Source organism: Macaca thibetana, chromosome 18 (genome assembly GCF_024542745.1).
Source record: "Macaca thibetana thibetana isolate TM-01 chromosome 18, ASM2454274v1, whole genome shotgun sequence".
Taxonomy (NCBI): domain Eukaryota; kingdom Metazoa; phylum Chordata; class Mammalia; order Primates; family Cercopithecidae; genus Macaca; species Macaca thibetana.
In genome coordinates, this window is record NC_065595.1 from 57,117,665 (window position 1) to 57,144,535 (window position 26,871).

Genomic DNA, 26,871 nt, shown 5'->3' on the forward strand with positions numbered 1-26,871 from the left:
GGGTTCAAGTGATTCTCCTGCCTCAGCCTCCCGAGTAGCTGGGATTACAGGTGCCTGCCACCACGCCCGGCTAATTTTTGTATTTTTAGTAGAGACGGGGTTTCACCATGTTGGCCAGGCTGGGCTTGAACTTTTGACCTCAGGCGATCCACACACCTTGGCCTCCCAAAGTGCTGGGATTACAGGCGTGAGCCACGATGTCAGACCTGAATGCATGTTTCTCTCTATATTTGCATGTACATATGTATATAACAAGTGTCAGGAGTAATGTATATGGTGATTGCCTTGTACTGTGGGTAATTTCTGCTTTTTTTCCCCTACTGTTGCCAGAAGATTCCAGAGGGTCTCCAGATGCTGGTGAGACCCCCGCCCCAGTTGGTTTCCAGGTTCTTGACACCTTTTCGAGAAAGAATTCAGGGTCAAGTCAGAATGCAGGGAAAGGCAAAAAGCTTTTATTGCAAAGTGGCAGTATGCACTGAAGAGAGAAGTGCAGGCATGCTTGTTAGAATAAGTGTCACACAGGGAGTTTGGGTTTCTAATTGTATGGGTGTTTCTTTCATTAGGGAGTGAAATAATCATTAGGTATTCTGGAAGAGGGGGTATTTCAGGGACCCCCCTCTGTCCTGTACCCCCAGGTACCACCCCCTTTCTCCCTGATTTGGGTTTGCCCTGAAGAGTCATGGACATGTCACCCTGTCTGTGTTGCCTAGCCTGGGGTGCAGTGGTGTGATCTCGGCTCACTGCAACGTCTGTCTCCTGGGTTCAAATGATCCTCCCGAGTAGCTGGACTACAAGCGTATGCCACCCTGCCCAGCTATTTTTTTGTGTGTATTTTTGGTAGAGAAGGGGTTTCACCATATTGCACAGGCTGGTCTCAAACTCCTGACCTCAGGTGATCTGCCCTCCTCAGGCTCCCACAGTGCTGGGATTACAGTCGTGAGCCACCAAACCCAGCCTTCTCCTCCTTATTTTGGGTTTTCTGTTATCCCCCAGTTTCTTTGCCTAGCTCTTGTTTTAGCTCTTGTTTGGATTCTTCCATCCTCCTGCGAGCACCCAGTGATCTTCCTATCTCATTCTCCCTTTGGAGATTTCCATCCCTTATTCTTAAGGGTTGATGAGGGAGGAGGTCAGTCTTCTGTGTGGGTTGATGAGGGAGGAGGTCAGTCTTCTGTGTTTTTTTGCTGATTTCAGGGCGCTGGCCCTGCCTACCAAAAGATTGGAAATCTCTGGCTGCCTGGTCTAAGGGTCCCCCGGGTGCATTAGCAGGAGAGTCCCAAGCTGAGACAGGAATTGGCTGGAATCCTTGCATCACCATCATCTTTACATGGAGCTGCTATAACCTAGAAGATATAAACTTTATAAGGAAGTTGAATATGTGTGGGCCAAATATTTTTATTATTGTTATTGTATTTATTTTTTGAGACAGAGTCTTGCTGTGTCACCAGGCTGGAGTTCAGGGGCGTGATGTCAGCTCACCGCAACCTCCGCCTCTCAGGCTCAAGCAATTCTCCTGCCTCAGCCTCCTGAGTACCTGGGACTACAGGCGTGCACCACCACCCCCAGTCAATTTTTGTATTTTTAGCAGAGACAGGGTTTCACCATGTTGGCCAGGATGGTCTCAATCTCTTGACCTCATGATCTGCCCGCCTTGGCCTCCCAAAGTGCTGGGATTACAGGCATGAGCCACCGCGCCTGGCCCAGTGGGTCAAATACTAACAATAAGATCCCCATTAATGGGCCTAAAAGTGGTAAAACCAGGTAACAGAAAGAGCAGCCTTAACGCATTCCCTACGGAATCAGCCAAAAGGTGTTCCTTTCCAAAGGTGTGAAGCCCTTTTGCTTGGTCAGTTGTGCCTGGATTCCAAAGTGAGGGAGGGTGTGGTGAGGCGTGGCTGACTCCCAGCTTCCTGTCACGGCCTGAACCAGGTTTTCAGGCTGTTGCGGCTGCTGCTGTTGTTTCGATTCCCTTTGGCCAAGAGGGAGATCCATTCTGATGGGGGCTTCTATTTGTTTTTTTGTTTTTTTTTCTCTTTTTTTTGTCAACGTATCCCAGAGGCAGTGTTGATGGCCAAGCTTTCATTCTGGCCCCTATTGAGGCCAGGGTGGCATGCTACAGGCCCTGCGTCTGTCATGTCCCCTAGTGGGGCCCCTATGGCCCAGAGACTGAGTCAAAAAAACATTGCCAGTTAAACGTTCTAGACCAGATAGGAATGGAGGTGGGCAGGGACTCAAGCTTCAGCCTGTTTTCCCTTTGCTCCCCCTTTCCCTTTTGTGTGCACTTTTAGGTCTGAAGGTTTGTTCTTTCCTGCTGCCTTTTTTTTTTTTTTTTTTTTGGCTTCGTTTCTACTTTTGCAGGAGCAGGGTTAGCGGACAACTGTGCCAATCTCCTCCTGGGCTTTTCCTTCACGGCCCCCCTGGCTGAGCTGACCTTTGTCTTGGGCATGTTGGTGGTGGGGAGGGGTCCTGCCGGGTGCCTATGGGCAGTGGCGAAACCAGAGCCTTCTGGAAGCTGGGCCCACCAGCTGCTGCTCCTCCTCCCACCACCCAAGCTGCCGAGACCTGTGGCGCAGACATTTTTTCCCTCAAGTTTATAGAGCTATCTGTAGTAGCTCACTCACGTATTCTGTAAAGAATACCCCACATTCCCCACTCCTCCATCTGCCACTTTCTTATCTACCGAATTTGATCTTAACTCCTCAAAAAGCTAGCCAAGTCTGGGAGAAAGCTGGAAAGCTTAGGATGGTAAAAGGAATGCTGTTCCAAATGCAACCTTATATTATTTTTATACTGGAAACAAATTGGAAAACAATAAAAACAAGAGGCTTTCACATTAGTAAACTGATGTCTCCAAGCATAAAACACACTTTGATAGCTTATTTTTATGTAATCCTGACAAAAATAGAAAAATGTTGTCTTCAAAAACCTAAGGATCAAGGTTGGAAAATATAATCAGATGAGCTTTTCTCTGTCCCTATAGTTCTTGGAATTTCAAAAGGTGCAGAAAACAGTCTCTTCTGATGCCCAGAGCCCCAGTGAGCAGTGAGAAAGGTGCTCCTAACACATCTCAGGGCCTACTGTCTTCATCTTCCTCAGAGTCTCCCATGCTCAACATTTCCCCATCAGCTGCCTCACTTCATCTTGCTTTTTGTTCAAAGGTTTTTTAAAAAAGAAAATACCATACGCTGAGGGGAAAAGTTGCAGGGATGCATGCCACACTATAAACAATGGTCTCTGGAATATGAAGGACTTTTACTTTTTTTTTTGAGACAGAGTCTCGCTCTGTTGCCCAGGCTGGAGTGCAGCGGCACCATCTCAGCTCCCTGCAACCTCTGCCTCCTGGGCTCAAGTCATTCTCCTGCCTCAGCCTCCTAAGTAGCTGGGATTACAGGCATGTGCCATCACGCCCAGCTAATTTTTGTATTTTTAGTAGAGACACGGATTCACCATGTTGGCCGGCTGGTCTCAAACTCCTGACCTCAGGTGAGCTGCCCACCTCAGCCTCCCAAAGTGCTGGGATTACAGGCCTGAGCCACTGCACCTGGCCGAGGGACTTTCACTTGAACATTTCTAAATTCCTACAATATTTACATTCAAATAAATGACTTACTTTTGTAAGCAAGAAAAACTAATTTTTATGAAAAGGAAATTGGTAATTATCGTATTGAAATAAAAGTTATCTAGTCATCCTTATTTTGATAACTTAATGTGAGATAAAATATCCCTATTTCCGTATTTTATATATTTTCATTTTATTAATTTATTTATTTTGAGACCAAGTCTTTATCTGTCACCCAGGCTGGAGTGTAGTCGTGTGATCATAGCTCACTGCAGGCTGGATCTCCTGAGCTCAAAGAATCCTCCTGCCTCAGCTTCCCCAGTAGCTGGGACCAGAGATGCGTGCCACCCACCTAATGTTCTGTAGAGATGAGGTCTGCTTTGCTGCTCAGGCAGATCTCAAACTCCTAGGTTCAAGTGATCATCCTGCCTCAGCATCCCAAAGTATTGGGATTACAGGTGTGAGCCACCACGCCCAGCCTGTATTTGATTTTTTTTTTTTTTTTTTTTTTTTTTTTGACGGAGTCTCGCTCTGTCACCCAGGCTGGAGTGCTGTGGCCGGATCTCAGCTCACTGCAAGCTCCGCCTCCCGGGTTCCCGCCATTCTCCTGCCTCAGCCTCCCGAGTAGCCGGGACTACAGGCGCCCGCCACCTCGCCCGGCTAGTTTTTTTTTTTTTTTGTATTTTTTAGTAGAGATGGGGTTTCACCGTGTTAGCCAGGATGGTCTCGATCTCCTGACCTCGTGATCCGCCCGTCTCGGCCTCCCAAAGTGCTGGGATTACAGGCTTGAGCCACCGCGCCCGGCTTGATTTTTTATTTACTTAGCAAACCAGTATTTTTCACTTTCTTTTTCTACTATGGGAAAAAATCTACTCTGTAATCTACAAGGGGGGTGGGGGTGAAAACCTATTTGTAATGTGAAGTAGGCCATTTGAGACTGAAATCTAACAATGAGAGGTTGAGGGGGAATAATCTACTTAAAACAGTATCACTTAACTTTATACAGAAATGGCAACTTGGTACCAGGACATAAGTTAATATAAGGAACAGGAAGATACCACACAAAGAACCAATTTTAAAATGATCTCTTTTTAATTTCTTAAAAAGCACATTCACAGCACACTCCAAGAATGCCACACAGCAGTGGTTTGCTGCTCTTTGTCAGAATATGTCAGAAAACAAAACAAAAAAAGTTTTAAATGTTTTAAAAATTAGTTCTCTGAAATTTCTGTAAAGCCAGTATCACCAGTCATCTAAATCTTTATTTTGGAACAGTAAATCTTTCAAAAATGTAATTAGCATCTACCCAAAATCACACTTCTCTGAAATGCAATTAAAAGCTATCCAACAAAAACAAAAATAAATATTTTTCTAGAAAGAACATATTTGGCATTTTAAAATAATGTTAAAAACAGCTTTCTCAAATGTAAATGATGTCTAGATTTTTACTTTCTATTACCAGACAGAAGGTTTGGATCTTTAGTGGTTCCAATCTGACTTCAGTAATAGGAGGAATGATTACGTTGAAGTTAATGAACTTCAAACCTAACAAAGCCAATATACTTTTCTAGCACAGTGATTGCTTTTTCAAAGTGGTGTCCAGCACGTACTAAAAACTACTAAGAGTAAGGCCAGAGAGCTCAAATTAGTTGATTAATTTGGTATCTAAATTGGGTTTGGTTTTTTTTTTTTTCCTGGAGACAGAGTCTCACTCTGTCGCCCAGGCTGGAGTGCAGTGGCATGATCTCAGCTCACTGCAATCTCCGCCTCCCAGGTTCAAGCGATTTTCCTGTTTGAATTGCTTGAACCACGCCTGGCCCCCAAATTGTTTTATATATACCTTTCATCCTTTGATTTAATATTTCTAATTTGTGATATTTCTCTGAAAATCAATCAAGTACACAGTTTTAGTGAAATGTAAACGGAATTTTGCTTCATTAACTAAATTAAAATATGTCAAACATGGTTCAATCTTATATTCTGTCCTCTCAGATAATTTACATTTTATTGATAAATGTAGATTAGCCACACTATGAGTTATATCCTAACCATTTTACCTAAATGTAGAAAAGCTGAAAGTTGACTGGATAGTTAAAAAGCTGTTATATATTTATCTCTTTCAGAAACCTATGATGCCTTTTCTTAGATATAAGTATGGAAAAAGAATTCTGTTCATTTTCATGATATATCAACAAAAATTACATGGCTTATGTCTATTTCTGTCAGCCATTCTGAAACCAAATTTCCATTTGTTCTACCCATTAAAGAGCACACATTTTCCTTTAGAATCACGGCCACAGTCTGGAAACATAATTGAGAAAGGCTAACTCTGGGCCAGTAAGATATTCAAGGAAAGATGCAACACAAAACAGGGAGGTGAATAAAGCAAATACGTTGTAATGAAACCCTCCCTTGTAAACACATCTGTCCTTTCCTCCCATATTTGGAAATGTTGCCTAAGTTTTAAAAATTATCATCAAGACATTTTACACCACAAGTCATGTAAAATTAGGTCTACTTCAGCCAGATAACCTATAGCTGTTAAAGAATTATATTATCCTGTTCATAAGATGAGAGGTAGTGACATTTTATTCTCTCAATGCTGAGCTAAAGATTCCACACATCTGGCACATGGGTTACAAGGGGGGAAGCAGAGAAGCACCATTGCCCACTCCCCGTGTTCTGGTATTTCGAGTCGCCCACAACTTCATTTGCTATTGGCAGCTGACACTCACGGCTGTGTTAACACTGAAGCAGTGGGTATCAGTGCTATTCATAATATAGCACTGGTGGGTCTCCATCATCTTTCAAAAAAGAAGCAGCTTTCCTTCCATTCTTCTGAACGTGATCTTCATTCATTTTCTCCAAAGCTTCTATCTACAAAAATAATACATTGAATCCATTTGTCAGAATCCTACTTTTCACAGAAACCATATTTTAGATTATGCTAGTAATTTTTTTCTTTTTTTGAAATGGAGTCTCACTCTGTCACCCAGGCTGGAGTGCAATGGTGCAATCTCGGCTCACTGCAACCTCCGCCTCCTGGGTTCAAGCAATTCTCCTGCCTTAGCCTCCCTAGTAGCTGGGACACATGTGCCACCACACCCAGCTAATTTTTGTATTTTTAGTAAAGACGGGGTTTCACTATGTTGTCCAGGCTTGTCTTGAACTCCTGACCTCAGGTGTTCCACCCGCCTTGGCCTCTCAGAGTGCTAGGATTACAGGCGTGAGCCACCGTGACCGGCCAATTTTTTTATTTTTTAATGGAGTTTATGTTGCTCAGGCTGGTCTCAAATTCCTGGGCTCAAGAGATCCTCCCTCCTTGGCCTCCCAAAGTGCTGGGATTACAGGAATAACAGGAGTGAGCCGCCATGCCTGGCTGAGCCAGTAACTTTTACTCTCTTAAAAACTAGGTTATTCCTAATGATTCTGCCTTTGAGTTGAAATTACTATGTGTGTGTGTGTGTGTGTGTGTGTGCGTGCGCCCGCGTGCATGTGTCCAAGTGTACACAGACAGTCATACATACATGTATTTTTTTTAACTTGATTACAAGGGTCAATATTTACTAACTTTATCCAGCTAGCAATTGGAATCATCTATGTTTGAAAGGTATTCTATAAAACATTCCGGAAACAGGAAAAAGAGAATTTTATCATTCATCAAACAACAGTATCATTTACTTACTGAGCAACTGTATTGTGCTGGAAGCTGAATTTACTCTTTCTGTTATTTCTCTCTAGCCTTAGGCTAGGCACAGCTTACCCAAACTCAAGTCATCCTGGGGAGTTCTGGAACACTCAGTAATCACTCTCTGCTTTGGTATAATGTTGGGAATAATTAACTGTTATTTCACCTTTTAGATTTTGTTCAATTTTAAGAGATTTTCTCTGGAGGAAGCTTTTTCATGGTTCTCTAGATCTGATATTATAATAACGGGGTATTTCCAAAGATGGGCACTTCTAACTTTCTATGTTTAGTAAAGGGCAGGGACCACATGTTACTGCTTTTTGTATCACTCAGAGTGTTCATCAACTTCTGCATTCATTAAATAGGGGAAATAGGAGTCTACTGAAAATGTGCAGCTTGCCCATCTTAACCAAATGGTGCCCTCTGTGAAGAAATGTTTTGCTGTGTGTGTATTCTGAATTTCAATCATAGAAAAAAACAAGCCGAGCACAGTGGCTCATGCTTGTAATCTCAGCACTTTGAGGCCAAGGAGGGCGGATCACTTGAGGCCAGGAGTTCAAGACCAGCCTGGCCAACATGGCGAAACCCCGTCTCTACCAAAAATACAAAAATTAGCCAAGCATGGTGGCACACACCTGTAATCCCAGCTACTTGGGAGGCTGAGGCAGGAGAATCGCTTGAACCCAAGAGGCAGAGGTTGCAGTGAGCTGAGATCAAGCCATTGCATTCCAGCCTGAGTGACAAACCAAGACTCCATCTCAAAAAAAAAAAGAAATGAAAAATAAAAAACCAAAAACATCTAAAGAAAAGAAAAATCTCAAATTAATTTTGTTTTTGGGGGAAAGGGAGGATAAAACTAGCTCTGGGTTTTAGTTATCTCCTCTATGCAGTTCTGTATGACCAGTAAGGTGAAAAACAGCTGTTTATCACATACCTCAGCTAAAAAATCAGCTTCATTATCTGCTGAGATGTTTAAGCCTGAAACAGCATTGAAGAGTTCTCGTTCACTAAGGGCTTCCTTGACGCCTCCTTTCTGGAAAAACTAGAAAGGAAATACAAGAAAGTCAGTAAGAAGTATTAGCAAGGTTCTCAATAAACTAAGAACAGGGAGCTGCACATTTATAAAAAGACACCACTACATTCCTTCCCTCATTTCTCAACCATCGATCTTCCTACTTCCAAGCTGGACTATGCTCAGGTTCTAGTTGCTTTTCATCCTCTCACACATCCATTCTGCCTTCTGGATTTAGCTCATCCCACTGCACCTCCTATAGCTATAAAAATGAGTGCTATATATAAAACCACTTGGCATTGCTTTGAATATGTAAAGGAAATACTTTCACTAAACCCCAGAAATTAAAATTTTCAAGCAGACTCAGAGGTTATGTCCAATATGAAGTTACTCTATCCTTTAGAAAGATCATTCCTATCTGAATCTACTGCCAACAATTCATTTCCCTTAGAAATGCCAAATAAGTATGACCCAACCCTGTGCTTACTGAATTTTACCTTATGTATATATATGTTTTGTTTTTTTAAGAGACAGGGCCTAGCACTGTCACCCAGGCTGGAGTGCAGTGGCACAATCACAGCTCACTCTAATCTTGAACTTCTGGACTCAAACAATCCTCTTGCCTCAGCCTCCCTAGTAAAACAGCCTCCCAGTTAAAGCAGCTAGGACTACAGACATGTTCCACCACACCCAGCTACTTCTTAAATTTTTTTGGAGAGATAGGAGTCTCACTATATTGCCCAGGCTGGTCTCAAACTCCTGGGCTCAAGCAATCCTCCCTCCCTGGCTTCCCAAAGTTTTGAGATTATAGGCATGAACCACCATGCCCAGCCACCTAATCTTTTTTCCCTGCTTCACAGTGACAGTGATCAGACACTGTCCCACAATGGAGACTGTCTCTCTTTTAATGGTAATAATGGCAGCAAGCATGCAGGCACACCATATGCCAGCTTCTGTTTAAGCACTATGCACACATTAAATGTCTACTCAACTGCTTATAGAAGCCAAAACACTCATTCCCTTGAACATTTTTTTTTTTTGAGATAGAGCCTCGCTCTGTTGCCCAGGCTGGGTGGAGTACAGTAGCACGTTCTTGGCTCACTGCAACCTCTGCCTCCCAGGTTCAAGTGAGTCTCCTGCCTCAGCCTCCTGAGTAGCTGGGATTACAGGCACTTGCCACCACACCCGGCTAATTTTGTATTTTTAGTAGAGATGGGGTTTCACCATGTTGGCCAGGCTGGTCTTGAACCTCTGACATCAAGTGATCCACCCACCTCAGTCTCCCAAAGTGCTGGGATTACAGGCGTGAGCCACCGCACCTGGCACCCCTTGAACATTTTACCCAACTATGAAACATGGAATCAAATTCTTGCAAAATGAAATATGACAAATTGATCTTTATATCCTTGTCCTGAAAGCAGCCAGTATCCCTTCCTTCAATTTCTAAGAATATGGTCCTCTTACTTAGGAGTGAGAAAAATACCTACAGCTGTTACATCCAACAAAAAAGGTATATTGGTTTACATGTCTACCTGCGAGACATTCCTGCAGTCCCGGAACAAGAACTCCAGGCCATGAGGATGGGTAGGTTCTACTGACTGACTGACATCGATCAACCAGACCTATTTCAATACAGAACACAGACTGATGTATTTACATTTGACATTTTACTTAAAGTAATTAAATCTGAATGTCAACAAAAGGTTCTCCTCACCTTTCCAGCATGCCACAGCATGTTATACTCACTGAGGTCAGCATGGACAAGCCTACATTCATGATATAACTGCCGCATCAACTGTGAAGAGGGAAGGCACACATTAGGAAATGAATAAATTAAGTGGGATTATATAGTATATTATTGATGATGACACCCCCCCCAAGTCTTTTTTTTTTTTTGAGATGGAGTCTCGCTCTGTTGCCCAGGTTGGAATGCAGTGGTGTGATCTCAGCTCACTCCGGTCCTGGGTTCATGCCATTCTCCTGCCTCAGCCTCCTGAGTAGCTGGGACTATAGGCACCCGCCATCACGCCCGGCTAATTTATTGTATTTTCTTAGTAGAGACGGAGTTTCACTGTGTTAGCCAGGATGGTCTCAATCTCCTGACCTCGTGGTCCGCTCGCCTCGGACTCCCAAAGTGCTAGGATTACGGGCGTGAGCCACCGCGCCCGGCCCCCCTAAAGTCTTATAGTAGAAATCAACATTAATGTATTTGTTTGCCAGCCTTAATAGAATTAAATAGGAAAGTTTCATCACTATTTAATCTCTTCCCTAGGCACCCCACCTCCCAAAGACGCCAGAAAAATATACTTGATTTTCCTTTCAATGTTTTCCTTTGGAAGCAGAGAAAGGTGGATCACCTTTCTAGCTGTATCTTTAAAAATTAATTTGGACTAACATTTCCATATTTAGATCAATGGCTGCACTACATGACAGCTTCATGCAGAGATTGCATCAAGTAGCACATTAAGTTTCTCCAGTGTTCAATTAAAACTACAGAGGGATAATGGCAGTATTAGGAGCATTTTCTCAACCTAGAAAGGCCCTCAGATTGAATTCAGTTGCTATTTCAAAGCACGTAGTTTCCTTGAGATTCCCGACATGTGCCTTCCAACTTAACACCTGCACTCCCTACTATTTTCAGTTTTCATCATCACTCTCTTATGATGAGACCAAACCTGCTTCCTTTCCTTCACTGTTAAAGTTGTAACGTTCAATGGCTGGGTGTGGTGGCTCACACCAGTAATCCCAGCACTTTGGGATGCTGAGGCAAGAGGATCATTTGAGCCCAGGAGTTCAAGACCAGCCTGGGCAACATAGTGAGACCCCATCTCTTATTTGGGGAAAAAAAAAAGCCCCAAAAAACTATAACATTCAATAAAGCACACAAACTAATGAGGCACTTTATCTGCTAAATGTAGTAACAGCAAATTTTATTTAATGAAGTTTTGTGAAAAACAGCTTCATGTAATATGTCACTAATCCTGGCAATGAAGACTTCCCTGGTTAAGTCTGTAAGTTTTCTAAAACTATTTAAGACACACACATATTGATAGAAAAACAACTCTTCCGTGTTAACATTCTTTCACAAACTTCAACTTGTCTTTATTATAGCACCTTCAAATAGCACTGTGTAAGGAACTTGGGTTTGTTTGTTTGTTTGTTTTTTAAGAGATAGGGTCTTGCTCTATCTCTTGCCCAGGCTGGAGTGCAGTGGCACAATCATAGCTCACTGCTGCCTTAAGTTCCTGGGCACAAGTGATCCTCCCACCTTAGACTCCCGAGTAGCTAGACTACAGGTGTGTGCCACCATGCCCAGCTAATTTTTAATTTTTTTTTTTTTTTTTAAGACAGAGTCTTGCTCTGTCACCCAGGCTGGAGTGCAGTGGCGCAATCTCGGTTCACTGCAACCTCCACCTCCCTGGTTCAAGCAATTCCCCTGCCTCAGCCTCCCGAGTAGCTGGGATTACAGGCACATGCCCAGCTAATTTTTTTGTATTTTTAGTAGAGACAGGGTTTCACCATGTTGCCCAGGCTAGTCTCAAACTCCTGGGCTCAAGTGATCCTCCTGCCTCAGCCTCCCGAAGTTCTAGATTACAAGTGTCAGCCACCATGCCTGGCTTCTTTAAGGACATTTTTTTAAAGTCTAGAGGAAATATGTTTTAAAGGCAGTGTGTGAATGCTTTTAAAAGCACAACTTACATGAAGAGTTTGATAGTAGGCTTCTTTCATTTCTTCACTATTGAGCTTTACTTCTTTTAATTTAGGGGCTGGAACTTGATCATGGCCAATAAAAGACATAACTAAAATGTGTTTCTTCAGTAGTACAACTGTTGGACAAGGAATTCCAGCTGTCTGCATTCTATACAGAAAGAAATGATTCAGAATATACAGATCAGAAGGAGAAAAAAATGTCATTTATTCAATAAATATTAATAAGGGCCTACAATGAGCTGGCACTATGTTCTACCCTGGTGACGTGGGAATACAAAGACAATAAAACACCGCCTCTACTCGTAGGGAGCTCAGGGACTGATGGAAATGACAGACAAGTAAAGAGACAATTACAATGCAGCGTGACGTACACACTGGCAGAGGTATGGGTAGGAGCTATACAGGAGCACACAGCACCAAGGATGGCTTATTAGAAGAAGAGGTAGGGAACAGGAATTAGCCAGATGAAGATAGTGCAAGGGAATGCAGGGAGGTGTTCAAGAGCATAGTCCGTTTGGGGAATGTATATCAATCAACATAGATCTGTGAGTAGGAGGAACGGCAATGTGGGCTGAGGCTGCAGAGACAGGCAAGCTCCACTATGGAACACTGTTTTTTAAGAAAGGCAGGAATTTCAGGAGTACAGAAAAGAGACTGGAGGACAGCAAGACCTTCTAGAAAATTATTCTACCTGGAATTAATTAATTGAAAACAATTTTTTTTTTTTGAGACAAGGTCTCGGGAGTCTAATGTTTCCGGGTTGGTTTTGAACTCCTAGGTTCAAGCAATCCTCCCATCTCAGCCTCCCAAGTAGCTGGAAGTACACGTGCACACCATGTCCGGCTTATTTTGGTGGGGAACTCTCAGTAGAAGAATTTTGTAACTGAGATATATGAATAATTACTTTTGAAAGCAAATATCTTTAGAAAATAACAAACTAAAATTAAGCTTTTAATAGATTAAGGTAATGGAAAGGTTTTTAATGAGAAGGATTATTACTGAATTTCTTGGTTGATAAAACAAATTCCTTGATAGAAAATAAATTGCTTAGAAAATTCAGATACAAGTATAAAAATTTAAACAAAATGTAATTTGATTGGTAAGAACTTACTCCCACAAAATTAACAAATTAAATGTAACAAACATTTTCTGAAACAATTTTTTATGCTAAGCCTAATTGGATGCTGGAAGTTTTACTTCTTGATAAAAGCAATTTAAAAATGGCATTTAGATATATGATAAAGTGTCTAAGGCAGAAAAAGACCAGATTTCCCTCAAGTTTCATTGAGGAAAGAAAAAAGAAAATGGCTTCTTCATCCTTTCATTCATCGAGGTTGTACACCTGGCCTTTCATTATTTCTATAAATGAATTTAAAAGAAAGCATGGATTTTTTTATCCTAACGCAAAAAGATATTTACCCAAGATTACATCTAGCACAATATTTTCTTTACCTTGCAAGATTGTGCATTTCTTTTTCTGCCCACATGCGGATGATCTTACGTGGATTTAGTTTACTGAAGCGATCTTTAAACCTGAAATCATCTTTAATATATTTGTCACGATTCTTAAACTCATTAAGGGTTGTTTTAAATACCTTGATGGCACATTCTGTAGGTATAACTTTACTATCTTCCTTTTCATCCTCCATGCTAAGTGGAAGAAAAAAAATCAAGTCAGTACAAGTTGCCGGCTCACAAGTACAACAATTTCAAAACAAAGATTCTATAACACTAAATTAGATCTGCCCTCTCTCAGCGTCAAGTCTTGTTTTTTAAGCCTTTAGGTTTTGGATCTTAATAAAGCCTTAGGTTTTGGTTTGATTTTTTAAATAAAATATACTTTCAAATAAATTGTCAACCAGTTTTCAACCATCTATCACATAATGTTCTTCACTTAATGACTATGGAATCAAGCTTGAAATACAATGAAGACATATGCACTTGAAAATAGGCTACAGTCTTCCCAATATGGTTCAGGAGCAAAATTCAATAAAAGCAACAAATAAAACAGCTTTTTAAAAAATCACTCCTTCACTCCTAGCAGACATAAAGGTGAATGAAATGGTTCCTGCCCCACAAGTCTGCGAGAAGTGGCAGCAGAGAGTAAAAGCAGCACATGAATAGGAAAGGCCTCTTTTCGTTGGAAAGATCAGGCAAGACTTCATGGCACAAGTGCCATCTGAAACAGAAACAGGACAATGGGTAGGATCTGAACAGCATGAACAAAAGCAGAGGCAGGAAACCACAGGACATATCTGAGGAACAACAAACACTAGAGTTAAGACTTGGCTGGAGAGATAATGAAAATAAATTGGAGCTAAAGGACAGGACAGAGGCACATCTGTGAAGAGCCTGGACAAATTCCTAGAGGTGATGGGGAAATGCGAGGGTTTCTGTGTATGGCACTCTCAAATGCGTCCTTCATGATGATCTAGTGGACAATACTATCAGCATGAGAGGGCACAGGGACAGGCTAGAGGTGTGAGGCGACTCAGGATGCTACTGCAATAGTCCCCCAATAGTGAGCTTCAGTCATGATGGTGGCAGTGGGAGTGAAAAGGTGGATGGAAGGAGAAACAATATTAATATTTACCTTTAAATATCTGATAGGATGTTAATCTGGGACAGAAAGGAACTGTATTTCCAAAGGACAGAATCTGAATCAAACCTCCTTCTGTACCATATTCTCCTGGCTGACTCCTCTTCCATTTAGTCTCAAAAGGTTAAAGTCCTTCACCTGGTTCTAAGAAACCTCCCTTCTCTTCCCGGGCAATTTCACTTAGCCCCATGGCTCTAAATATCATCTCTATATAGATAACTCCTACATTTCTTTTTTTTTTTTTTTTTTTTGAGACAGAGTCTCACTCTGTCACCCAGGCTGGAGTACAGTGGTACGATCCTGGCTCACTGCAACCTCCGTCTCCCAGGTTCAAGCTATTCTCCTGCCTCAGCCTCCTGAGTAGCTGGGATTACAGGCACACGCCACCACGCCCGGCTAATTTTTGTATTTTTAGTAGAGATGGGGTTTCGCCATGTTGGCCAGGCTGGTCTCAAACTCCAGATGATCCACCCAACTCAGCCTCTGAAAGTGCTGGGATTACAGGCGTGAGCCACTGTGCCTGGCCAATAACTCCCACATTTCTATCCCAGTCCTGACTTTCCCTAGAACTTCAGGCCCATTTATCCAACTCCTACATGACATCACTTAGAAGTCTAACAGGCATCTCAAATTTAACATGCCCAAAACAAAACTCATGCTGAGTCCTCACCCTACCCTTCCCCAGGCTCTCACCTCATCAAATGGCACCACCATCAGCTGCTCTAGCCCAGAATCTGTCCTCCCACACCCACATCCAATTCAACAGCATGTGCTGTTCACTCTACCTCCAAAACACATGCCAACACTCTCCTACTCTTCACTTCCACTACTGCCCTCCTTAGTCCAACCCTTCACCATTTCTCACTTCAACTACTACAGTGTTTTTAACCGACCTTACTGCTGCTTCTCTTCTCCTCCTATAATTCATTTTCCACACAGCAATCTTTTGAAAATAAGAATCAACTCATAGCTTTGGTTCCCAGAGCAGTTAAAGAGCAGATTCCTTACCCTGGCCTACAAAATCCTACCTGGTCCAGCCCCTGCTTACTCCTCTAGCCCCCTCTCCCATTCACATCCTATGCTCCAGAGAGACTGGGTTTCTTATGCTCCCTCAAAGATACTAACTTTGTACCTGTCCTAAGGCATTAGCACTAGCTATTCTCTAGTCCAGAATGCGCATCCACCTGATCTTTGATGTATCCTAGATGTGTCACTCACGTGTCACTTCACTGGAGAAGCGTTCCCTGTCCTACTAATAAAGCTAGTCAGCCTGTCACTACGACATCATCCTATTTTAACTATCCACATAGCACATATCTGATATTTTTTGTTTATTATTGTCATGGAGAGGGGTTGAGGACGGGGGAAGCACATTCCATTAGACCAGGGACCTTCCTTGTACCATTCATTGCCGTATCCCTAGTACCTGGAAGAGTACATGACAGTTGCTCAACTATTTGGTAAACAGATGACACAATTTTCAGGGAGACAGATTAGAGACTCTATTCAGAGAAGAAATCTCTAATAACTTAAAAGACATTATGACAGAATACGCTAGATTTTGAGATAAGAAGCTCCTTTCATTGGACTAGTTTAACCACACAGTAGGTAAGGCCCTAGCAAAAATGCCATACAAGAGATCCCTTACTTGGAAGGTCTCTAGGATCGAGTCCAATTTATAAGATTTGCCTTGTCATTGTCCTACTACAAAAAGATCCTGTTTCTTAGCAAATGACACATCCGTCTACCTAGCTTTTAAGGTCCTCCTTACCAATTTCCAATTTGCTTACACCACTTTACTTCCTACTACGTCTAAGCACATACCTTCCTAATCCTCTCAGTACCTAAACTTCAACCCTCCCACCCTTACCCTTTTTCTTAAAGAATTAAACATCACTGAAGTGCCCTCTGATTACCATTCCCCATCTTAACTCACCAGAGGCAACAACTATCATAAATGCTATATTTCTAGTCTCTTTTAAAAGATAATATATAAGTATCCACAAGCATCTATAAACATCTCTGTAATTTTCTGTATGATTTTAAAAATTTAAATAGATGATATACTGTATATATATTCTACAACTACCCTTTATACTCAACATTGGAATTTTTTGTTGTTGTTTTTTTTTGTTTTTGAGACGAAGTCTCGCTCTGTCACCCAGGCTGGAGTGCAGTGGCGTGATCTCGGCTCACTGCAAGCTCCGCTCCCAGGTTCACACCATTCTCCTGCCTCAGCCTCCCGAGTAGCTGGGAGTACAGACACCCGCCACCATGCCCAGCTAACTTTTTTGTATTTTTTAGTAGAGACGGAGTTTCACTGTGTTAGCCAGGATGGTCTCGATCTCCTGACCTCATGATCCGCCTGCCTCAGCCTCCCAATGGATTTTTTTTTGTTAACCTATTTTTAAAATCCAGATTGAGATCCAACTTCATTATGATATCTTCCCTGAATATACCTGAAGATGATCTTGTTCTATTCGCTATTCCTATCCCATATAAGGTCTCATTTGCATAACTGGGTACTCTATTATGTAATTATCTTTCATTGACCATAATGGTTCTTACTGTAATGTTCTCTTTTTAGCTAAAGCTTAAGCTCTTTGAGAGTAAAAAATATGTCTTATATTTTATTCCCTGAGTAATCTAGGACAAATTACTGCTTGAATAATTGTTGATTGCCTGACCAACCTGAGAGTGAGAGAAACCAGAGCTTTGACCCAGGCACAGTGGCTCACGCCTGTAATCCTAACACTTTGGGAGGCTGAGGTGGGTGGATCACAAGGTCAGGTATTTGACACCAGCCTGGCCAACACAGTGAAACCCCATCTCCACTTAAAAATACAAAAATTAGCCTGGCATGGTGGTGTGCACCTGTAATCCCAGCTACCGGGGAGGTGAAGCAGGAGAATCACTTGAACCCGGGAGGTAGAGGTTGCTGTGAGCCAAGATTGTGCCACTGCGCTCCAGCCTGGGTGACAGAGCAAGACTCCATTTCAAAAAAAAAAAAAAGAAGGACGGATGGACGGACGGACGGACGGATGGACGGAAGGAAGGAAGGAAGGAAGGAAGGAAGGAAGAAAGGAAAGAAACCAATCAACCAGAGCTTTGTGAAAAGCAGAATTCTAAGATGACTCCAAAAACTCGCAGCCCCCTTGGTGTGCACACCCCGTACAATATCTCCTTCCCTTCAGCACGTGTGGGATAACCACTCCCTGGTTAGGTCACGTGGCAAAGGTGATGGTCTCGTCATTCCCATGATAACATCCCACTAAGTCTCAGTCTTAGCAGACCGGAGAGATTTTCCTGCTGGCTTTGAAGCTGTGAGCTAGTGTGTGAAGGGGCCTGTGAGATGGCCCCATGGCTGCAGGGGCCTCGGGGAGCTGAGAGCAGCCCACTGCTGACAACCAACAAGAAAGTGGGACCTCAGTCCTACAGCTGCAAGGAACTGAAAGGTGGCCAAGGGAAGAGGACACCAAGCTCCAGAAAGGAACACAGCCTGGCCAACACCTAGACTGCAGGCTTGTGAAACCCTGAACACAGAACCTAGTTAAGCCGTGCCTGGATTCTGTCAACACAAACTACGAGACAATAAATGGATGCTGTTTTAGGCTGCTAAGTCTGTGGCAATTTGTTATGTACCACAGAAAACTAACAAACTTTTAAAAGCATTTACTTTTAGCTGTAGAAAACTGAATGTTCTCTAGTTTTGCTAACTTAGAAATGTTAAAGTACAGACTATGATACCAATTCCACCAGAAAGACTTATCACTTATTTTATTAGAGTATATTAAGTATAACAGGCCAGGCACAGGGGCTCATGCCTGTAATCTTGGCACTTTGGGAGGCCAAGACGGGTGGATCACCTGATGTCAGGAGTTTGAGACCAGCCTGGCCAACATGGTGAAACCCCGTCTCTACTAAAAACACACAAATTAGCCAGGCGTGGTGGTGCGTGCCTATAATCCCAGCTACTTGGGAGGCTGAGACAGGAGAATCGCTTGAACCCAGGAGGCGGAGGTTGCAGTGAGCCGAGATTGTGCCATTGTACTCTACCCTGGGCAATAAGAGCAAAACTCCATCTCAAAAAAAAAAAAAGAGTATATTAAGTATAACAGAAAATGGACAAAGGATAAACAAGAGAGAAGACAAGAAAAAGAAATACAAATGGCCAATAAAGCACTTGAAAAAAATGTACAACTTAATCATAATTAAATAAATGCACACCAAAATACCAAGATACTACTTTTCATCTTTCACACTGACAAAAAGCATTAGATTTGACAGTACTAAACATTGATAAAGATGAGGAAGGCCGGAAGCAGTGGCTCACGCCTATAATCCCAGCATTTTGGGAGGCCGAGACGGGTGGATCACCTGAGGTCAGGAGTTCGAGGCCAGCCTGGCCAACATGGCGAAACTCTGTCTCTACTGAAAATACAAAAATTAGCCGGGCGTGGCGGCATGCGCCCGTAATCCCAGCTACTCCGGAGTCTGGGACAGGAGAATCACTTGAACCCAGGAGGCAGAGATTGCAGTGAGCCGAGATCACGCCACTGCACTCCAGCCTGGGCAACAACAGTGAAACTCCATCTCAAAAAAAGAAAATAATATACGCACTGAAAAAAACTGGAGGAGTCTACCCAAAATTATAAATGATTATCTCTGGGTGGTGGTATTAGGATGACTGTGTTTTTTATACATTCCTATACTGCCTGGACTTTCTACAGTAACACTTTAAAAATTATGCTGCTTGCCATGCAGCATTATCTTTGATTCTGTGTAAATCCATTAATCTTGGGGAGAAGAGACTAAGTTTTCACATGATGGTATCATATTTTGCTCATTTACCTCCCTCCATACGCATGAAAGACAACAGATTCCTTTCCTGTACTAATACAGCCAGTGATTGTCTCCAACATTCCAGAGTTGACCATTTTATACATAAGTAAACGTGTCTTAGGATCAACTGCTTTTTCCTGCAAGAGATAAAGCACTGTAAGTGAAAATGACTGCTAATCACAAAATATTTTCTGAGCCACTTCTAATAACTTTTTCTTTTCCTTTGAGACGGAGTCTTGCTTTTGTCGCCCAGGCTAGAGTGCAATGGCACCATCTCTGATCACTGCAACCTCCGCCTCCCGCTTTCAAGTGATTCTCCTGCCTCAGCCTCCTGAGTAGCTGGGATTACAGGCGCCCACCACCACACATGGCTAATTTTTGCATTTTTACTAGAGATGGGGTTTCACCATGTTGGCCAGGCTGGTCTCAAACTCCTGACCTCATGATCCGCCCGCCTTGGCCTCCCAAAGTGCTGGGATTAGAGGCTTGAGCCACCACACCTGGCCTAATATCTTTTTTTTTAGAGAGAGAGAGAGAAAAACAGGGTCTCACTCTGTTGTCCAGGATGGAATGCAGTGACATGATTATGGCTCACTACAGCCTCAAATTCTTGGGCTCAAGTGATCCTCTCACCTCAGCCTCCTGAGCAACTGCGACTAAAGATGCACACCAACATGTCCGGCTAATTTTTAAAAACTTTTTGCTGAGACATGGTCTCCCAGGGTCTCCCTATGTTGCCCAGGCTGGTCTCGAACTCCTGGGCTCAAGCGATCCTTCCACCTTGACCTCCCAAGGTGCTGGGAGCCACCCCACCTGGCTTATTTACATCTCTCTCTCTCTCTCTTTTTTTTTCTTTTTTAAGGCAGGGTCTCAATCTGTCACCCAGGCTGCAGTACAGTGGCGCAATCATGGTTCACTGCAGCCTCAACTTCTTGGGCTCAACCAATCCTCCCACCTCAGCCCCCCGGGGTAGATGGGACCACAGGCATGTACCACGATGTCCAGCTAATTATTTTTGCAGAGCTGGGGGTCATTATGTTGCCCGGGCTGTTCTTGCACTCCTAGGCTCAAGTAATCCTCCTGTCCCAAAGTACTGGGATTACAGGGGGGCACCACAGTGGCTAGATCTATTTACATCTTTGATTTGAAAAGCCAATCTCATGAAAAAATATCAAACATGAAGGTTTTTTTATTCACCCAAAGTTTTCTAATATGAATCTTTCCAGTAAAAAAGAAAAAAAAACTCTATAAATCCTTACTGCTGTAGAATGTTCCTTCTTCTCATGCAGGCGGGCACTTCGACGTTCTTCTGAGTAGGCATGTTGTTTTAAAGCATTGAAAACATGGTTTGATAGTTTTAAATCCATTCCAATTCCATCTCCCACCTGAAACTCAGGTGCAAACTGCCAAAAAGAAGAATTAGCATCTAAATATTTTAAAATAGGGACAGTTAAAAAAAAAAAAAAAAAAACAACAACCAGACGAGAAGATTAATCTTTAATGTCTTACTCAATAGATGATCACACCAGAAAACCAGAACTCATAGCTACTACAGAGAAAAAAATTAAATAACTCACAGAAAGAGGAGCAATACTATTTAAGAAATTACAGCCCAAAGGAAGGCATTTATTCCAGGCATAGAAAACATCTCATCACATCCAAAACTAAGGTCTTTCAGCATGTGCGTTGTACTTTGCTTTTAGCCAAAGGACACAATATTGAACTGTGAAGGCTACACCAAATCTTACCAAAGAAATACAATTTTGTAATTATTTGTGGAGAGTGGGTTGTTATAGCAGACTATGATCACACCACGACAATTATGCTCTAGAACTGTGCAATTCAGTTAGGTAACCACTAGCCACACTTGGATATTTAAGTTAATTAAAATTAAATTAAAAATTCAGTTCCTCTATTATGGCACCCAAATTTCAAGTGCTCAACAGCAAACGTGGCTACCATATTGAACAGCACACATATAGAACATTTCCATTACCACAGAAAGTTCTATTGGACAGAACTCTTCTAGAATCAGATCTGGAATATTTCTAGAAATGATATAATTGAATATGTTTACTTAACAAGCATTTGTGCTTTAAAATCTAAATGTTTAATGTATTATATTAACTATAATATTTATGAAGGATTTAGAATGCTTTTTTTTTTTTTTTTTTTTTGAGATGGAGTTTCACTCTTGTTGCCCAGGCTGGAGTAAAGTGGCACGATCTCGGCTCACTGCAACCTCTGCCTCCCGGGTTCAAGCGATTCTCCTGCCTCAGCCTCCCGAGTAACTAGGATTACAGGTATGCACCACCACACCCGGCTAATTTTCTATTTTTAGTAGAGACGGAGTTTTTCCATGTTGGTCAGGCTGGTCTCGAACTCCCGACCTTAGGTGATCTGCCCACCTCGGCATCCCAAAGTGCTGGGCTTACAGGCGTGAGCCTCCATGCCCGGCCTAGAATGCTATTTTTTAAAATTACACTTTACTTCTGATTTTACACAGGTAGTTCAGGCACAAGATAATAAATTCAAAATACACAAAAGAGTATATGGTGAAAAGTATTTCTCCCTCCCATACATATTCCCCAATCACCACCATTATCTGTTTTTTGGGTAGGGATGCTATTTTATACAAATATGATGAAGAATAAATGTTATTTTCATAATAACTATTTATTAATTTTAGAATCAATGTGAGTCAAAATAGTTTTTCTTTTTTTTTTTTTTTTGAGACGGAGTCTTGCTCTGTGCCCCAGGCTGGAGTGCAGTGGCGCGATCTCGGCTCACTGCAAGCTCCGCCTCCCCGGGTTCACGCCATTCTCCTGCCTCAGCCTCCCGAGTAGCTGGGACTACAGGCGCCTGCCACCTCGCCCAGCTAATTTTCTTGTATTTTTAGTAGAGACGGGATTTCACCGTGTTAGCCAGGATGGTCTCGATCTCCTGACCTCGTGATCCGCCCGTCTCGGCCTCCCAAAGTGCTGGGATTACAGGCTTGAGCCACCGTGCCCGGCCTCAAAATAGTTTTTCAATACTGTTATGGAATTTTATTCTGAGGTACTTTATATTTTCATTAATGTCTCAGTTTTCATGATATTGCTATATTGTTATCTAAAAATATCTTTAGAAAGATATTTTTAGAAATCTAAGATATTATATTTTAAAAGGTATTCAAGCAAAACTCTAAATTCAGAGATAGATACTTTCTGTAACTTACATTTTCCATTCTTGCTGTGTTCTTTCTCCCACATACTACTTCATCATGTTTGGTGGTGATATCTTTTCCTTTTCCAATAAAGCCCTTTTTAGGAGTGGGAACCGGTTTTGCTAAAGGCAATTGAAACAAGCCAGGTATATAAAAATAGCAAAGACTACATTGCTGCATTCAACGTTGTCTGAAAAGACATTTGAATCTAAGAGTAAATTGCCAAATGAGATACAAAGAAAAATATAAAAGTAGGAGTTAATTGAAAAGATTAGTCTTCCTATACCTCTATTCTGCTGCCCCCAGAAAGTAAAAGCTTTGGTACCTGGTCTGTAGGGATCATCACGAGTATCCTGCCAGTCAACTTCATCTTCAGAGCTATCGCTGTCTTCATAAGGATGCACTTTTCGATAATTTTCAAAGGAAATGGAAACTTAAAAAGCAAAAATAGTTGAAGATTTACTTAGGAGCACATTATGAGTGTTTTCTACCACTCAATGGAGTTGTCACAATAAGGTTATAGTACCTTTGCTATCTCCATTGAATTTTTTTTCTTCACGCCTAAGCTGTGCATCATATTCTCTGTCATATTCCATCTGTAGCATCTGAGCCAGCATAAGGTCACTGGACGTATCAATGTTTTCTCCAGTAATAAATGGTCCTTCAGCAACACTATTCAAAATAAGGCAATATAAACTAATATAATGTGCTTAAGTAAACAGAGGTTGCCAATTATCAGAGTAAGAGATGCCTTTTCCATGTTAAAATTCAAAGAACTCTATCAAACCATTCACCTTCTCCTGCACAGCTAGCCTTAAGACCAATGGCATGCACCTGTGGGAGTACCAACTAGGGTTAAGAGAGCTAGGAGAGAAAGCTAAAGATTCTATAATAAAATCCAAACTGAGACCTAGAATTCATTTGTTCTGAATGAAAGTCTGAGGCCGGGCGCAGTGGCTCATGCCTGTAATCCCAGCAGTTTGGGAGGCTGAGGCTGGTGGATCACCTTAGGTTGGGAGTTCGAGACCAGCCTGACCAACATGGAGAAACTCCGTCTCTACTAAAAATACAAAATTAGCCAGGCATGGTGGCACATGCCTGTAATCCCAGTTACTCGAGAGGCAGGAGAATCACTTGAACCCGGGAGACGGAGGTTGTGGTGAGCCAAGATTGTGCCATTGCACTCCAGCCTGGGCAACAAGAGCGAAACTCCATCTCCAAAAAAAAAAAAGTCTGGATGTTTCATTCATCCATAATGAAAGAACAGGTAAATATTCATGAAAAGATAAACTCAAAACACTTGATCAAAACTGTACCTCATCTAGTTCAACTGCGGCATTAACATGATGTAACTAAAACTCACAGAAACAGTGGTTTGTCCAAGATAATAATGAAAACCAATGCAAAATCAGGACCAAAATTCAAATATCAGTGGACTCTCAACATGGTGCTTTCTTCTGCCCTGCTTTTTCCAAACCACTTGTCATGACAATTACTCATCAAATCCTAAAACTCTGCTATAAGTTGCTAGATAAAGTACTTTATGAATTTTACTTACGCAACTTCAGGAAAAACGGCAGCTTCTTCTTCTAACTGCAATTCTTTGGCCAGCTGTTCACTCATTACATCAGCCAACGAACAAGATATTGTATTCTGAGGGATAGCCCATGGACACTACCAAAAAAGAAAAAAAAACAGCTCAACTCATCATAATGAAATAAAGCACCTCTCATTTTACAAATAATGTTATATTTTGAGAATTAAACTATGTAGTTAAAAACCAGAAATGAATAACTAGCTATTTGTAGATATTATCTCAAAAGTAAAAATATCTCCCAGGTCAAATTTAGTCAAGGATATATCTAAACTAAAACAGCCAAAAGCACTTTTTAGCCTGCTAAGTAGGTATATCCTTAAAGCTGAGGGGAAGCCTCAGGCCCACTGGCATCCCCCCACTAGCTAATGAGTTCATGTAATTCCTCTTGTTCCAATCCTTGCTCACCAAGCTACTTTCTGCTTATAATCTGATTTCTCAAGTAGATTTTCCTATAGGAATAGACTATACCAACTAGCACAATTTGAAGCCTAATGGAAAGTTATATCTCATTCTAATTTAAGCATCGAGTCATCTAAGTGTACAAATTATGTCAGCCCCTCTCAAAACATCTTAGGATATACTAAAACAGAAACAAGAACAGGCCAAGTGCGGTGGTTCACGCCTGTAATACTAGCACTTTGGCAGGCCAAGGTGGGTGGATAACCTGAGGTCAGGAGTTCAAGACCAGCCTGGCCAACATGGTGAAACCCCATCTCTACCAAAAAGACAAACAATTAGTGGGGTGTGGTGGTGCGTGCCTGTAGTCCCAGCTATTCAGGAGGCTGAGGCAGGAGAATCGCTTGAACCCGGGAGGTTGAGTGCCACTGCACTCCAGCCTGGGCAACAGAATGAGACCCCATGCCACACACACACACAAAAAGCAAGAACAAACAACAAAAATTTTATTTTTTATTTTATTTCTTTTTTTTTTTTTCTGAAGACAGTTTCCTCTGTTGCCCAGGCTGGAGTGCAGTGGCATGATCTCAGCTCACTGCAACCTCCACCTCCCCGGGTTCAAGCGATTCTCCCGCCTCAGCCTTTTGAGTAGCTAGGTTTATAGGCGTGAGCCACCATGCCCAGCTAACTTTTGTATTTTTAGTAGAGATAGGGTTTTGCCATGTTGTCCAGGCTGGTCTCGAACTCCTAACCTCAGGTGATCTGCCGGCCTCAGCCTCCCAAAGTGCTGGGACTACAGGTGTGAGTCACCAAGCCTAGCCCCCAAATTTTATTTCTGAACTTTAGAAGCGGACAAACAGGCTCTTAAAACAATACACACAGTAATATTCTGTCAGACCCAGTTGACCTTCCTCAGTGACATACTCCTGCCTCAGCCTTCTTGAAATCAAACTGCAGGTTTTATTTCAAATTCATAATTTTTGAGGGGGCAAGATGCTTTACTTAGCAGCAGCAAATGATTACATTTTATAGCCTACTGATTAAGACTTTTAATATTGAGTAAGATGCCTAAGCATTTCCTGAACTTGCCCAGCTCTTTCCATCCCTCTTCTATAACTGTACTCCAAGGTATCCCATTCACTGGGTTACTTTCAGAGCATCCTAACGAATCTTTCTGCTCTCAGTCTTGGGAGTTTCCATTCTCCACACTGTAATACAGTAATTGTTCTAAAATGCAGATGTGATGGGTTCCATCTCCTTACTCAAAATCTCTTTTATTATTTCCCATTGCTTTTAGGATAAAGTCCAAACTCATTCCTTAACTACTACTGAGTGTCTAATTTAGAATATAGCATAAAATGATATCTGTTTTAGCCACAAAATTATTTGATCAAGTTCAGCCAGTGTAGGCCCTCTAGTTGGTCTAAAGGCCTGCTGCATGACACTCAGAGACAACCGGGCAAGTGACCTTTGTTCAGGTTCCACAGTACTGACATTCAGGAATTTACTTAGCTCAGGCTATTTGGGTGGAGCACCTAAGGGTGACAAATGATAACTATATTTATGCCTGAGTGAATGAGAATCAAGTTGTATCTAGTCTCACCCTGAGATTGAGGAAATACGCCTGGCACCTACCACATACCTACCATACACTATCACAGAACCATTCCAGCCTTCTGTGAGGCCAGACTTGGGAGAGAAGGGGCTTCCTGAAGGTCTGCTGTGACTTTCATTCACTCTGTAATTGAGTGGAGAACCCTCTTGGTAAGGATTTTAAGGTCTAGAATCTTGAAGCTTTCTATCATCTGGAGAACACAGCTAATTTTTTGGCCTCATGACTCTGCTGAGTTCCTTCTGTATCCTCTAGGTAGAAGATACAATGCTGTTTAGCCTAGAAATGTTTCATCTGATCAGTTTCAAAGTCCAGGCTCCAAAAGGTAGGTGACTGTCTAACTCAGAATTTTCAATAACATTTGGCAATGACTAAGTTGCATAACAGACAATATCTGAATATTCACTATATCTAAGTAATTTGGTTAAATACACATAACTTACATAGATTACTTAAATCACACAACAATTGAGTAGTTGCAATCCATCCCCATTTTACGGATTTTAAAACTGAGATACATAAAGGCTTTTCTTTTAACCCAAGATAACATCATAGATGGAAGTACCAAGCTCTGAACCAAGGCGATGCCAGGCTGCACTCTTAGCATTTTACTATACAGCTTCCCTATCCCCTCACCCTGGAATGTGTGAAGC

At 42.0% G+C, this 26,871-nt stretch overlaps 1 protein-coding gene across 1 annotated transcript in view; it reads right to left on the reverse strand.

The window, feature by feature from the left end:
- Positions 1–4,626: 4,626 nt before the first annotated feature.
- Positions 4,627–26,871, reverse strand: part of RIOK3 (RIO kinase 3) — a 29,833-nt gene continuing 7,588 nt past the window's right edge. The window contains exons 2-13 of the mRNA XM_050768009.1: positions 24,172–24,287; positions 23,140–23,285; positions 22,939–23,046; positions 22,626–22,735; positions 20,668–20,811; positions 19,418–19,545; positions 13,420–13,617; positions 11,956–12,115; positions 9,971–10,051; positions 9,789–9,878; positions 8,179–8,286; positions 4,627–6,433 (exon numbers count right to left, since the gene is read on the reverse strand). Coding sequence (XP_050623966.1) covers positions 6,326–6,433; positions 8,179–8,286; positions 9,789–9,878; positions 9,971–10,051; positions 11,956–12,115; positions 13,420–13,617; positions 19,418–19,545; positions 20,668–20,811; positions 22,626–22,735; positions 22,939–23,046; positions 23,140–23,285; positions 24,172–24,287 — 1,497 coding nt within the window. The 3' untranslated portion in view covers positions 4,627–6,325. The remainder of the gene's footprint in view (positions 6,434–8,178; positions 8,287–9,788; positions 9,879–9,970; positions 10,052–11,955; positions 12,116–13,419; positions 13,618–19,417; positions 19,546–20,667; positions 20,812–22,625; positions 22,736–22,938; positions 23,047–23,139; positions 23,286–24,171; positions 24,288–26,871) is intronic.